This window comes from Acanthisitta chloris, unplaced genomic scaffold (genome assembly GCF_000695815.1).
Source record: "Acanthisitta chloris isolate BGI_N310 unplaced genomic scaffold, ASM69581v1 scaffold12130, whole genome shotgun sequence".
Classification (NCBI taxonomy): domain Eukaryota; kingdom Metazoa; phylum Chordata; class Aves; order Passeriformes; family Acanthisittidae; genus Acanthisitta; species Acanthisitta chloris.
The window spans coordinates 1-13880 of record NW_008653401.1 but is presented as its reverse complement, the minus strand read 5'-3'; the positions used below and the strand labels follow the sequence as shown (position 1 = coordinate 13880).

At 40.7% G+C, this 13880-nt stretch overlaps 1 protein-coding gene across 1 annotated transcript in view; it reads right to left on the bottom strand.

Annotated features, from left to right (window-relative positions):
* Positions 1-13876, bottom strand: part of MLYCD (malonyl-CoA decarboxylase) — a gene marked incomplete at its 5' end in the record, with an annotated part of 21313 nt that extends 7437 nt beyond the window's left edge. The window contains 4 exons of the mRNA XM_009080868.1: positions 2703-2852; positions 3356-3512; positions 4732-4844; positions 13862-13876. Of these exons, the coding sequence (XP_009079116.1) occupies positions 2703-2852; positions 3356-3512; positions 4732-4844; positions 13862-13876 (435 nt within the window). The remainder of the gene's footprint in view (positions 1-2702; positions 2853-3355; positions 3513-4731; positions 4845-13861) is intronic.
* Positions 13877-13880: the final 4 nt, after the last annotated feature.

Genomic DNA, 13880 nt, shown 5'->3' with positions numbered 1-13880 from the left:
AGAGTTGTTATTAACATACTTCTAACTTTGTGCATGTCTTTTCCTGACCTAATGATACACATTCATGACAGGTCCAACTTGGAGTTTTCCTTATGAAGAATGACAGCTGAGATTTCAGTTTTGAGGTTACAATGGCACTTCCAAGTAGGAGTGTCAGAGCAGGTTACATTAAGGCAAAGTCAGATAAAGGATTTTTACTAGAGGATAAAAGAAGCTTTAAGAGTTTGTGGCACCCTGGGAAAACAGAAATCAAATAGAATTCTGCAGATCAAACAGATGTCCACAAAAGTTAACTCAAATGGCAAGTTATAAAAGTGAATTAATCACCAACAATTCAAATACAATGAAAAATAAAATACTCAACCCCTTCAAATGGTCTCCTCTTCCCAAAGCATTTATTACTTGTTAAATTAAAGAGTCTCAGCTTCTGTAACCTGGAACACTTGGTGATTTAGCAGCACTTTAAAAAAAGATTTGTTTATTGCAAAGCCATGCAAAGGTTATATAAAAAAATCCTCTTCCCATCAGGGACCTCAACCATCTATTTTCACAAAGGCTGCAGGAAGTTTGCTTAATGAGATGTAATTTTTACCCAGGACTTTTTTGCTGAGGCTGTATTGTTTCAGCTGCTGTCACCAAGTCCACTCAGCACTCCTGCTACACCATTTGATCCTTTTAAAGTGACTATAATGCTGCTCCAAAGAATTATGCCCAACCTGAATACAGACAACCTTGGAAAGTCCTTTGGTTACACCTGACCAGAGAGAAAGAACACATGTGTGCAATTAATCCGCTGAAGTAGGACTTCCACAATTTGGGGAGACAGGTAAAACAGACTGCCAAGAGAATTCCTCATTGTATGCTCTGTCTTTGCCCTGAACAATTTCCACTTTGTAGAAATTTCACAGTGAAAGCATTTTAAAGCTGAAATACACAGAGCTTTTCTCCTCTGAGGGCTCAAGTCCACAGAGGTTGGAGGCACAACATTTACACCAAAATCTGAATGAGTGTCACAAAAGTGCATCAAATAATTCAGGAAACAACAGTACGATCATTTAGAGTCACTTCACAGATGTAAAATATCTAATGGGACATGGTTCTTGCAGAATTCAAGACAAATTCAGGAACAATACTTTGGAATGAAGAGGGAGAAAGCATGAAGGAGTGGGAAGAAGAGAAAAATATTAACATCATCAAAGAGTAGAAGAAAAACTATTAGAGATAAACACTCTGGGATTGTCCTTCCTATCTTCTTTAGACCTACAGTGGTAGCCCAAAAAGGAATGATGTAGAGGCAATACATGGAGGTTATTGTACCTTTAATCTATCAATAGAGAATAAATATAAACAGGTAGTTTGAATTTTGCTACAAGTTCACAGTCATCTAAGTTCATGTCAAATTTGCCATGAAAAATCTCATTAACAGCACATTTTTCCTAACACCTCAAAGCAGAGTGTGAAATTTAAGTAGGGAGGAAGATCTCCACCTTTGGCACTGCATGGAAAGCACTCAGCTTCCAGTACTAAATAAGTTAAATTTAAGACTGAGGCATCAATTTTATTATTATCATGTATTTAAGGGCAGTTCATCTGAACTGTTTCCTATTCATCATGTGCTTGATAAGCACTGAAGAAGGGTTCCATTTTACAACAGTGAAATGTAGAGACTTTGTCATAAATGAAAATAAGAAACACATTTTTCTGTTGGACACCCCAGATTTTAGAACTTGCATCAGGTTATCTAAATATGGTGTGTCTGTTTGCCTTTAGAACTCCCTCACAACTTTGCCAGTGTTGTAAGCAATTAGAGATGGACAGAGAGGATGTCAGTAGGGTTATTTTACGAGAGCAACTCAATTATCCAGAAATTATTTTTCAGATGTGAAAGCAGATAACTGCAGGAATTTTTTCCAATTTCCCCTCAGTCAAATCAGACAGATGGCATGGCCTAATTATACCTGGACTATTGCACTGTGGACAATTAATCTAAAAGTCATTTCAAATGCAAGAAGCAACAACATTCAGACAAGATATCCATTAAAAATAAAATAAAATAAAAACTTGAGGGCAGCTAGCTCTGATTCAGCAGTTAATTAATCAATTATTTTGTAGTAGTAGAAATTTGGAGTCCAATTCCACCATGGTTACTAGACCATGGCACTAAGTGCCACATCCAGTCTCATCTTGAAAACCTCCAGGGATGGTGAATCCAACACCTCCCTGGGCAGCACATTCCAATGCCTGAGCACTCTCTCCATAAAAAAATATCTTCCTAATATCCAACCTAAGCCTCCCCTGGCAGAGCTTGAGTCTGTGCCCTCTTGTCCTGCTGCTGGTTGCCTGGGAGAAGAGACCAACCCCCCCTGACTCCAACCTCCTGTCAGGGAGTTGTAGAGAGTGATAAGGTCTCCCCTGAGCCTCCTCTTCTCCAGGCTGAACACCCCCAGCTCCCTCAGCCTCTCCTCATGGCACTTGTGCTCGAGTCCCTTCACCAGCCTCATTGCTCTTCTCTGGACCAGCTCCATGTTCTTCCAACTCTTTCTTTACACACCTTCAAAGGCTGATCTGGTAAGAAGCTCCAAGTGCAGGGAAGACCTAGCAGCTCCTCACCTTGAGCTGTGTCATGAATCAGAAACTAACCCAGCAGTACAAGGGGAGCACATTGGCCAAAGAGCACCTTAGGGACCCCCTGCCACACCTACCTGCAGCTCTTTGACAACCCTCTTGATGAGGTAGGTCCCAAGTTCCACACCCTGCAGTCCCTGCTGAGTCAAACTGATCGAGTAGAAAATTGCTGTTGTGATTTTGTCTGTATCTTCTGGCTCTAAAGGAGGCACTTCTTTCACTATGGCCTGGGAAACCGAGAATAGAACCAGTTAGTAGTAGTTATTACCATCATTATGGAGAGGAGGTCTTTCTTTTTAGCTTTTAAATATATTAACACTTTTCCTACTGTTTTATTCATTATCCTCTAAGAAACAATTAAAATCTAATGAAAAAGTAGAAAGAAGAGCTGCTTAGCCATGAGTAAGTGCAGGAAATGACTGTAATGTGGTTTAAAATTTTCAGAAGTAATCGCAACCACTTTGAAGTTTTAATCTCACTTGTTCTATTTCCTTATATATTTCTTATCTTTTATTCTTCTTGCTCTTCAACTAACCTCCAAAATTTGGACTTACATAATCCAGTTACATATACAGAATATCTCTGTAATTTTTACATGGCAATTCTCTCATCTCCTAAAAAAAATGAAACAAATCCAAATACTGCCAAATGATAAGGAATTGTGGATTTTCAATAAAGCACATTGCAAACTGAGCACTTTGCTGTGTACTAAATGCATCAGTGGCTGTACCTGGATGTTGCTGGAGATGTCACTGGTCAGTGCCACATGAAGGACTATCAATGGTTCTCCTGGGATTGCACAGTGAGAAAAAAAGTAGCATCTTCTGTAGGAGCCAACTCGACGCTTCATATCAACCCAATTTCTAACAGGATGTACAGCCTCAGAACTCAGGAAGAAAAGAAAAAACAGAAAAATTATTATTAATTTTATTTTAGAATTATTGGAATTTATAATCATTAGAATTTATATTTTGTCAATAATTCTATATCATTATGAGAACGAATTAATTCTAATTTTTCTGATACCAGTGATGAAATTCTCCAATCAAAAGAAGGAGAATCAGGCTGGAAGTGGATAAAGTAAAACTGATCAGCAAACTGTGACAAAGTGGATAGTAAAGGCATATTGCACACCCACTCACTAGAGTGTTCACCAAATTACCTTGAAGATTAAATATTACTAATTATCTTTATTTTGAAAATTTAGCTTATATAAGATCTCTTTGCCTCATCAACATTTAAGTCATGTACTTTCAAAACTCTTTAGAGCTTCATTTTTCTTCAAGCTTTTCATATACAGAATGGCACACAACATAACTTTGATAGTCATTTTCAGCTTCATCACTGCAACTTCAAATATTTGACAGAAATTCAGAAAGAAATGTAGATTCAGAGGTAAGTGTTGTGGAGCACACTGCATAAAAAGCAAGGTGCTCTCTTTACATGTGACTCTGCACCTCACCTGTTCCAGCCAGGAAGAGAAATCACAGAATCACAGAATCAATCAGGTTGGAAAAGACCTCTGAGATCATCAAATCCAACCTGGGACCTACCACCACCATGGCAACTAGACCATGGCACTAAGTGCCACCTCCAGTCTGTCCTTAAACACCTCCAGGGATGGTGACTCCATCACCTCACTACATTAGACGTGAAAAATGCTCCTGAGTGTTGGGCTGCATCAGACTTAAATCTGCTGCTGGTGCAGACTGAGGGGAGAAGGTGGCAGTGGTGAATGGAGGCAGCAGCAGTAGCACATGTGGGAGGAAATGCAGTGCTGGAAGATCTGGGTTTGTAGGAAAAACAACAGCAGCATCTCTGGGAATGTGGGAAGCGTAACTGAGAAAGCTGGAAGAAAAGACAGCAGTCTGCAAGTGCAGTGTGTGAGCTAAAGGACCAGAGGATGGGACAAACGATCCCCTCTCTTGTTAATTAAATTCAGATTTAAAAGTTTGCTCTGCAGCTTGTTAACTGCAGATATTCCTTACCTACACTTTGCCTATGGCTCAGTATTGCAAAACAGAGTCTTGAAAACAGTGGATCTGTGCAGTCACAAGCATTTCAGCACCTTTTCATCAAGGAGCCTTTCCAACCTTTAGCACTTACTCACTAATTTTCTGGAGTACTTCACAAGGTGATTGCCAAGTGACCCGTTCCAAGTTAAGGAATCCCGTGGAGAACCACTCTGACAACATGTTCTTTAGAACTCCATTCATTTCCTACAAACAGAAGAAAGATGGAATTATCTGCTAAATAAGCAAGGCAGGACACAGGAATGTGAGTAAAGATAAACTTGATTGATCCAAACCACAACACTGGGAAGTTAAAGGAACTAATGCATCTGTTTGTGAAGATTAACCATGTAAGAGTTCAGCTTTCCTGACACAGACTGAACCAAGGACAATGCTTAAAGACACTGGCTATGGTAAACTGCAGGCAGGGACATGGCAGATAAGGCAAAACTCTGCAGGTGAAAAGCAGACAATAGGTAGAAGGATTTGAGCAGCCTTGACCACAAAGCAGCAGTTGCACAGGTGCTCAGATTTCTTACATGCCGTGAAAATACCTTTCAAGAGGGTGAAGACAGAACCTTTAGGTTTTATTTAAAGATAGTCTTTACATGCTTTTCTCTATAAATACGAAAATTTGTGAGCAAGGATAATAAAAACAGCAGCATAAGAGCACAGGACTGAAAACTCAAACCAGCTTTGGAGCAGTATGAAACAGATTGAACTTAGCTGAAATATCAAATACTTTCAGAACATTCATTGCTATAGTGATTTCTGTATTCCTTACTAATTTCCTGCTGCCTGTGTTATTACAGATTTCCTGTCTAAGATTATCTGAATTTAAGAAGTATTCTTGAACTCAGCACAGCAAAAATATCCCTTAAAGAGAGTCCAAAGCTTGTTTTTCTTTCTCACATTTGCCTTGTACACAGGGCACAGTGTGGTACCAACACCAACTTACCAAGAGCCTGAGCAGAAACAGAGGCTTACCTGAAACAAATTTAATAACCATTTATTTCAAAACAAAAACTCTTCACCTTCTATTCAGACCTTTATTAAATAGCTCCTGCTGCACATAAAAGGAACAGAAATTATGCTCCAATGTACTTTAGCTTGTTACATTTAAGCAAAACAACAGGGAAAAATACAAAAATCTAATCAGAAAACACTACTTAAACCATTTTTCCTAAGTTCAGATGTAGTATCAGGACTTTCATAAAGAAAGCAAAAATATTTCCTATTATAACCAAACAAAGATGAAGGTTGTAGAGGCATTTGTCAAAAGACACATCAAAGAAGGTTCCCACTGGCCACAGTAACTGCTACAAATATTCCAAGATGGAATAAGGAGAAGATTTTCTTCCTGAATTCACTGGACTAGAAGAACGAAAATTTTCAAACCCAGAAGAGCCATTCATCTGCATACAGCAACTCTGTCATGCATGAAAAATTTATGCTATCCTATTTTTTCAATAGCATCCTCCAATCTGTAAGAAAAGCAGAGCTGACTTATTGAAGCATAAATTGACATATACTTCACCCAGTGAAAATGTCAATTGCATTGTTCTAAATTCAGGGAGTATCCATGAACTCCTCCAGGAGGTCAAGTGTCTCAAGGTTTATAAATTATTTTTTTTGGTCTTTCTCAGTTCTTTTTCAGTCATATAATAAACTGTGCTGAAAGTCTTCTGTCAACTATATTACCACCTGCACTTGTAGGATATGGCTGAGCACAGCCTGGATGTGCTAGTAAAAACAAGTCATTGAATGAATATGAAACTGAAATAATACAAAAGAAATCATCTTAAATGCATTTATAGGGGAAGGAATCTCCACTGGAAAACAAGGGAAGCCACATACTGCATGGCACCAGCATAAAAACAAACCTCTGGAAAAAACAGACATGCAACTATCCATACACATATGCCAGGCTGGATGGGGCTGAGAACAACTTGGGCTAGTAGATGCCCATGGCAAGAGGATGGAGTGAGATGGTCTTTAAGGTCCCTTCCAAACCAAACCATTCCATGCAACATGCATCTGCAACAAGCACCACTGCTGAGCTGAGAGAAATGCAGGATCACACTGAACAAAATCCACCCTAGGAAGGAACAGACTCCAGGATTTGTCACTGAAACATGGATTCAAAGTTCCTGTCCCCAAGTAACACCATCCTACACAACAGCAGTGAGGGCAGGGGAGGAAGCAACATAACAGCTAACATTAAAAAGGACACTAGCTCTGTCAAATCTTTGCAATGAGGACAGTTAAGAGGCACATACAGAGTGTACCTTCCCCTGCCTAATAAATGGGATTACTGTGCATTTGTATCCAGTGGGATGATCTGGAGGCTTACAGGACACATGTTAAACCTGTGCTGCCTTCCTACCTCAAAGGAGCAGAATAGGTCTAGAAAATGGTATTGCTGTGAAAAATGCTCAATTACTGCTGGCTCAGGGCACCTTAACACTTGATGCACTCTGCCAACACAGCCCTCAGGTGCACGTACAGTACCTATATACATAGGTAACTATAGTGGCACTGCTTCTGAGCTAGCAGATCACACAGAAAGCAGCAGGCAAAACAAGCTGTACCCAAACTGTCTGAATAACAGTGTCTACCAAAAGGGCTCTTTCTGGCACAGCTCAAGGAATTGCGACTCCTGGGCAGGTTCTGTCCAGCGACGTCACCCAGGCTTGTGGCAGGAACAATTTTATTGGGAAAAGCTGAATTTTAGTTCAAATACTCTCTCATACACTCATTTGGCTTTGGGTTTTTGCCCCCCCAACACATTTTTCCTAAACAAGTGTATTCTGATTGCTTTGTTTATTCAGACTTGAAGGTGCTTCCCTGGTGACTCCTCATTTCTGCACAGCTCTGGAGTTTTTAGGCAATAACTATAAATCATTTTGGACAAATATCCCTTGGTGTAGTAAATATCAAATGGTGTCGGGAAAGTCTCCAGGTATTTCAGTCGTGTTTGTTTTGTTTTCTTTTGTAGTGGCACACTGTAACAGGAAAAATGAGCTAAGCTGTCAGACTGGGGTGAAAAGAACAGATTCTTATGGCTCTCTTGTCATCCATACACATTTTGGAACACCATTCCAGCTGCAGTCCAGCAACTTGGAGAGAAAACTGCTGATGGCTGCACTTCTGCCAGGCAGCACTTGAACACTGCTCTGCACCTACTGGCAGCAACGTGGCTCAGGTGGCAAGGAGTGAGCAGGGAGAAAGCCAGTCATCCTGCATGGAAACTGGGAAAGTGGAAACATAGGAGTTGTGTTTTGCTTCTTTAAAGCACCTACAGGTTTGGCAAACATGCTCCATGTGGAGGGACATGGTGATGCCAAGGGAACTGAAGCCTGCTTTCATTAGATACTTTAGGTGCAAGGTGCAGCTGGATAAAAGCAATGCAGCTGTACCCAAAGAAGTAGTGAAGCAAATGTGCTTTCAGTAATGATTTGGGGAGAAAAGGAACATTGTTTATGGAGAATTACAACTCAGTTCAAATCACCTGTCAGTTGTAAAGAACAATGTTTTAGAAAACAACAGGGCACTGTGCAGGCCAAAGGGTTAGAACAGTTCCAGTGGGAAGGGACCTACCACATACCAAGTCCAGTTACAAGCGGGCATGGAGCAACAGGACAAGGCAAATGACCTTAAGCTGAAGGAGAGCAGGTTTAGGTGGGACATGGGAAAGAAATTCTTGCCTATGAGGGTGCTGAGGCACTGGCACAGGCTGCCCAGAGCCGCTGTAGCTGCTCCACCCCTGGGAGTGTTCCAGGCCAGGTTGGATGGGGCTTGGAGCAACCTGGGCTACTGGAAAGTGTCCCTGCCCATGGCAGGGGGTGGGACTAGATGATCTTGAAGGTCCTTTCAACCCAAACTATTCTGTGATTCCATTAATTCTATGTTAAAAAAACTTCTTAGTGCAGAAAAGCATAGAACTTTATACTACCCAAAACTGTGTTTAATTCAAGTCATCTAACAATTCCCAGCTGTGTTTAACATCACAGTGTACACCACATTTCCCAAAGGCTTCAGTCCAACAAGGAGTTTCAAGTATTTTGTAGATTTAATGCTAGGTTCTCTTGTTTTGTATTTTTAGTGGTAATTCTTAATTTTCAATTCAGAGGCCTGTTTAGTCACAAAAATTGCCTCTCCAACACTTCATTAAAAAGAAAGCACACCTTCATTATTCAGCATCCTAATGTTTAATCTGAGCAACAAGACATACCCAGATTAGTACTTCAAATTACAGCTAGACTTCAATTTCTATTAGCCAAGAATAACAAAATATGATTAGTTTTTTTCTCATCCCATGCTCTTGCTACAAGACAGCAAATCACAGGCTTTTTCATCTTCACATCAAGTCCCTATTTACTGGGCAACAAAGGAGAAAACTCTTATGAAAACCTTCCATTAATTTTTTTATTAAGAAAAACTGCCTCTCTGATGAGTGAACTATTTCCATTTCCCTGTTAAGCTGCTCAATAAAATACTCCTCACAAGAGCTGAGTTTTATCCTGGGTTTGGAATGTTTGAAGGGTTTAACTTGATGTGCTCTATTTGGGATGTACAGATCTACCCTGACATTGCTAAGTGTTTGAAGGTGTCTTTGGTGGGGCTTGGTTGGGTTTTTTTGGGATGATATTGAGGTTTTCTGTTTGTTGGGTTGAGTTTTTTTTCCTCTCACAAATTAACTTCAAAATATACACAGAGAACATCTCTGGTGAGCTCCTGGAAAACATCCCCATCAGAAAACCAGGATTCAATAGTGTGACACAAATTAAAGGATACTGTTCTCTGCTTTTTAATTGCTAATAGTAATTACTGCAGTGATAATGGTAGTGTTGAAAGCTCCCCTGGCTCTTGCGGTTTGTACTATTTTTATTTATTTATATTATTCCCCAAAAAAATCCCTTTCCTCCATTTTTTGTTCCTTGAGACAATGAGTACAGCGTGCACAAGCATCTTTGAGGTGAGTTAATCACCTGCATATGATATTTCACTGTGATCTGTTGAACAAACACAAAATAGAAAAGCTTCATCTCCCAATACCTGACAGTCTAAGCTGCTTCTGTGTTGACAACTGTTGAGGAAATAAAAGAATAATTCATATTTACAACACAGCAATAGGCAATCCTTGTTTAATAGGCCTTTCCAAATGCAAAGTAAAAACTAAGGGCTGTCTAAGAAATATTTTAGACAGTTTGGGCAAACCCAAAATCCCACTAGACCACATAATGCATTCTGTGATTTTCCTCCAGCATTGTGAAGATCCATTTAATTTTATTTCCACATTTCCTTGTCAGAGGAGATACAGATACACAGAAGTTACAGAATTCTTGTTGCACACTTGTCTTTATGTATGCTAGAACTGAAATCAAATCTACACTAATGAAATGGTTATGCAGTACTTTGATAGGTAAATACCAAACACATTTTTTCCTAGAAAACCTTGTCATAATTCTAGTATTTCCCTTTGTCCAGTAGACAAGAACAAGATTACAGATACACTCCAACTACTGCTTAATTATAGAACCAGTTTTATTTATAAATCAATTTGACAAAATTTCTCTTTTTCATTATCTTTTCCAGCAACTCGAACTTTGCACTGACTTTTTTAAAATCATATGGAAAGATGAACAGTATTTTAAAAGCAACAGTCGAAGGACTTGCTACCCAAAACAATAATGTTGTGAATTTTCCACCAGAGTTCATATTTCACATGCTGAAATATGAGCAAGCAAACAAATATAACAAATCTCAAGAGGAAAATGCTGGCACAGAAGTAGTAAAGCACTGCAGGTGAGAGGGGTCTGAACAGCAAGAGGAAAAACTACACTCAGGAAACAGATTTTCAGCAGATTTCACTCTGTGCATTGCAAGGGCTCATCAGAAATACAACTTGTTTATAAGGACAGTGAAAAATGAGTGTGACCTGTGGTGGATAGAAGGAATAGAACATAAGAGGAAAGAACGTAAGAGAAAGAAGACAAAAATTCAAACAGCATCAGGAAGAACAATTAGGCTCAGATTCACCGTAATTTAACTTTTAAAACACTGAATTGTGTGCCAGTGCTGGTTTTTCAAATGGCCATTTAAACATTACCCATGAGGCTTATAACAGTAGTAACTGATTCATATGTTTAACAGACAAGATTTGCCCAGAGAAGCTGTGGAAGTGTTTCAGGCCAGGCTAGATGGAGCTTGGAGCACCCTGGGCTAGTGGAAGGTGTCCCTGCCCATGAGCTTGAAGGTCCTTCTAACCCAAACCATTCTGTCATTCCATGAAAACTCACCTCTGGGGCCAATTATGAAGAAAAATTTCTCTTCACCACATCCATTTTTGGTGGACTCTGTCTTGCTCTTGGTGACAGTTCTGCCTTCTAATAACCAACTTAAATATAAACCCAACCCTCTACACAGCATGTTTCTTCCCTTCGCACAACCCACAATTTTAAGTGTTTCCAATGCATCGCTTAGGGTTTATTTTCAAGACCTACAGAATTCTTGCAGTAAGGCAGTCACCCTTCTTCTCAATTTAGCTCAGCTTTTTCAACCTGATTTGCCTTACACTGGATCCTGACAGCCACTGAGCTAATGGATACTGTGGTAATGGATTTAGTGCTCAGAAGCTTTCACGAGTCTAATAATGAGACACATTTTGGAGTGCAGTGCAGCTGGACATGTGTCACACAGCACATACAATCAGAGTAAGTCAGGCATTTGCATGTCTTCATTTCCTTTAAACATCACTTCAACTCAAGAAGTGATTTATGAGAGACAACTGAGACCATTATGAAGATGTATATTCTTGGGAGTAACTCCAGACAATACTGCACCAGTTTGCAGTGCATCAGCTACTTTGTCAATGACTCAGCAACACTGAAACCAACAGAGGAACAATCACCAGGGAATTTGCATCTCCTTGGTTTAAAGTAGTACCTTAAATTCAGCCAGGCAAGCATTCAGCACATATAACAGTGAATCCTGATGTCTTACCAGCCATCCCAAGTTTCAGAGTTTTGCTATATCTGGTTTTGTCTCTTCCCTGCAGTTAGGGAAACTAGCAAAGAACCATTCTGAATCTGTCCACTACAAGAACCCAGAATATATCCTGTATCATGAGAAGGGTCCTCTATTCAGGACTCAAATTCTTTATTAAAAAGGAAAAAACTTCTAATTACTTTAATGTTGTTAACAAAGCTAGAGCCTGAATGTTCTGCCATATAGTTTTCACTGTTCTTGACACTTAGCCTCAGTACAGGTAATAGAGTAAGGTATCAAATTAAATACATGTGTCCTCACATCACTTCCCCACAAACCACTTGCATCATTTAGCAATCAGCTCCATTGCAGATCGGGTCAATGCTTCCTGTGGGTTGGTGCTCCCTTGGGTGCACAGTTATTCTGCCACTTTTGCAATAGAAGCAAACAGATTTTAAAGCCTGAACAAGGCTCTTACTTCAGAAGCAACACATAACATCTTTCCCATACACACTATCAAGGAACCACAATAGCACATAGTTGTAGGTCTTGGGTTGCTGTGGAGAAGAATGACCTAAATGAAACTCCAAACTGCAAAGCAACAGTACTCAGGGGAAATTCTTACAGCCAATACAGTCCCAAACAAACCCAATGCAAACCAGTTCTAGCTTTACTCTTTCCTGGTTTATATGCTGTTTGTCACCAACTCATTTTTAGAATACATCACATCTGATAAATAAAACTGATCAACAAGCACAAAACTGACTACAAGAACAGCTATGCAGAACTAAGCCCAGACACAGGGTGAACCCAAACATTTAAAAAGCATTTTGAGAAGACCCAAAAGAATGCTTGTGACAACCCTTTTACTGATGGTTTAGTCTTGCAGACAGTATTTTCCTACTTTCAAATGACTTTAGTATATTTCTGAGCATACAGTACTATTTGGCGTATGTACATTTAGTTGTTTTATATATCTCCATCTTGCTAATTCTGCACATTCAGTCTGGTTTTACTTAAGATGATCCAACTGGATGTGGTATCTTAGCAATGCTGCTGTAGTTATGTGATGACAGCACTGCCATCAAAAACATCCTTTTCTTGTCAAACCTAATTTGGATCTGAATACTGATAAAACAGGTTATGCTCAGTGCATCTGAACAACCTGCTGTGTCTTTTCATTGCCTTCCAGAAGTCCTGATAGCTCCTGCCACTGTCATCTCCTACAGCATTCCTTCCTCCACATCCATGTCACCATAGGGATCACTAGGGATGTTCCACCTCACCTTTTGTCTTCACACTACTGAGCCTAGCCAGGGCAACTTTCTCCTGCTGATATTCTTCATCATTAGCATCACACGGTGCTGTGTCACTCGTGACCTTGGAACAGACTCAGAGTCAGGCCACTACCCAGTGAGCTCCTGAGGGAGCCTGGCAGCCCCAACATCAGTTGTGTTATGTTATGTCATGTCACACTGTGGCACTTCCTTGCTGCCCTAGTAACAGCCCACAGCAGCCTCCCACTGCCACTCTGCAAACCTCATTGCTTCACACCACAACCACTCCCTTCCTGAGCTGTCGGCACAGGCAGCTCTCCTGCTGCCATAGCCTGTGGGAAGGGGTTCACTCGTGTCCCATCATAGAATCACAGGATCATTTAGGTTGGAAAAGAGCTCTGGGATCATCAAGTTGAGGTTATGACCGATCACCACCTTGTCAGGCAAAGCAGAGCACTAAGTGCCATGTCCAGTCTTTCCTTAAACACTTCCAGGGATGGTGACTCCACCACCTCCCTGGGCTGCTGTTCCAACATTTAATCAGCCTTTATGTGATGAAACTCCTCCTGATGTTCAACCTGAACCTTCCCTGGTGCAGCTGGAGGTCATGTCTTCTTGTCCTGTCGCTGACTGCTGGGGAGAAGAGCCCAACCCCCACCAGGATACAACCTCCTTTCAGGTAGCTATAGAGAGTAATGTCACCTCTGAGCCTTCTTTTCTCCCAGCTGAGACTCCCCACCTGCTCCTCACATGACTTACTCTCCAGACCCTTTATCAGCTTTGCAGTCCTTCCCTGGTCTCACTCCAGCACCTCCACGTCCTTCCTGAATCGAGGGGCCCCTGGAGACCTCAATAGTGAATGTGGTTCACAGGACACTTCCCAGCCCAGCGTGGCCACACGAGCAGGAACCCCCAATCACATCCCAAGCCTCCCCTGACTCCCTTCACAGCCCTCACCTTGACATGAGGCCCATCC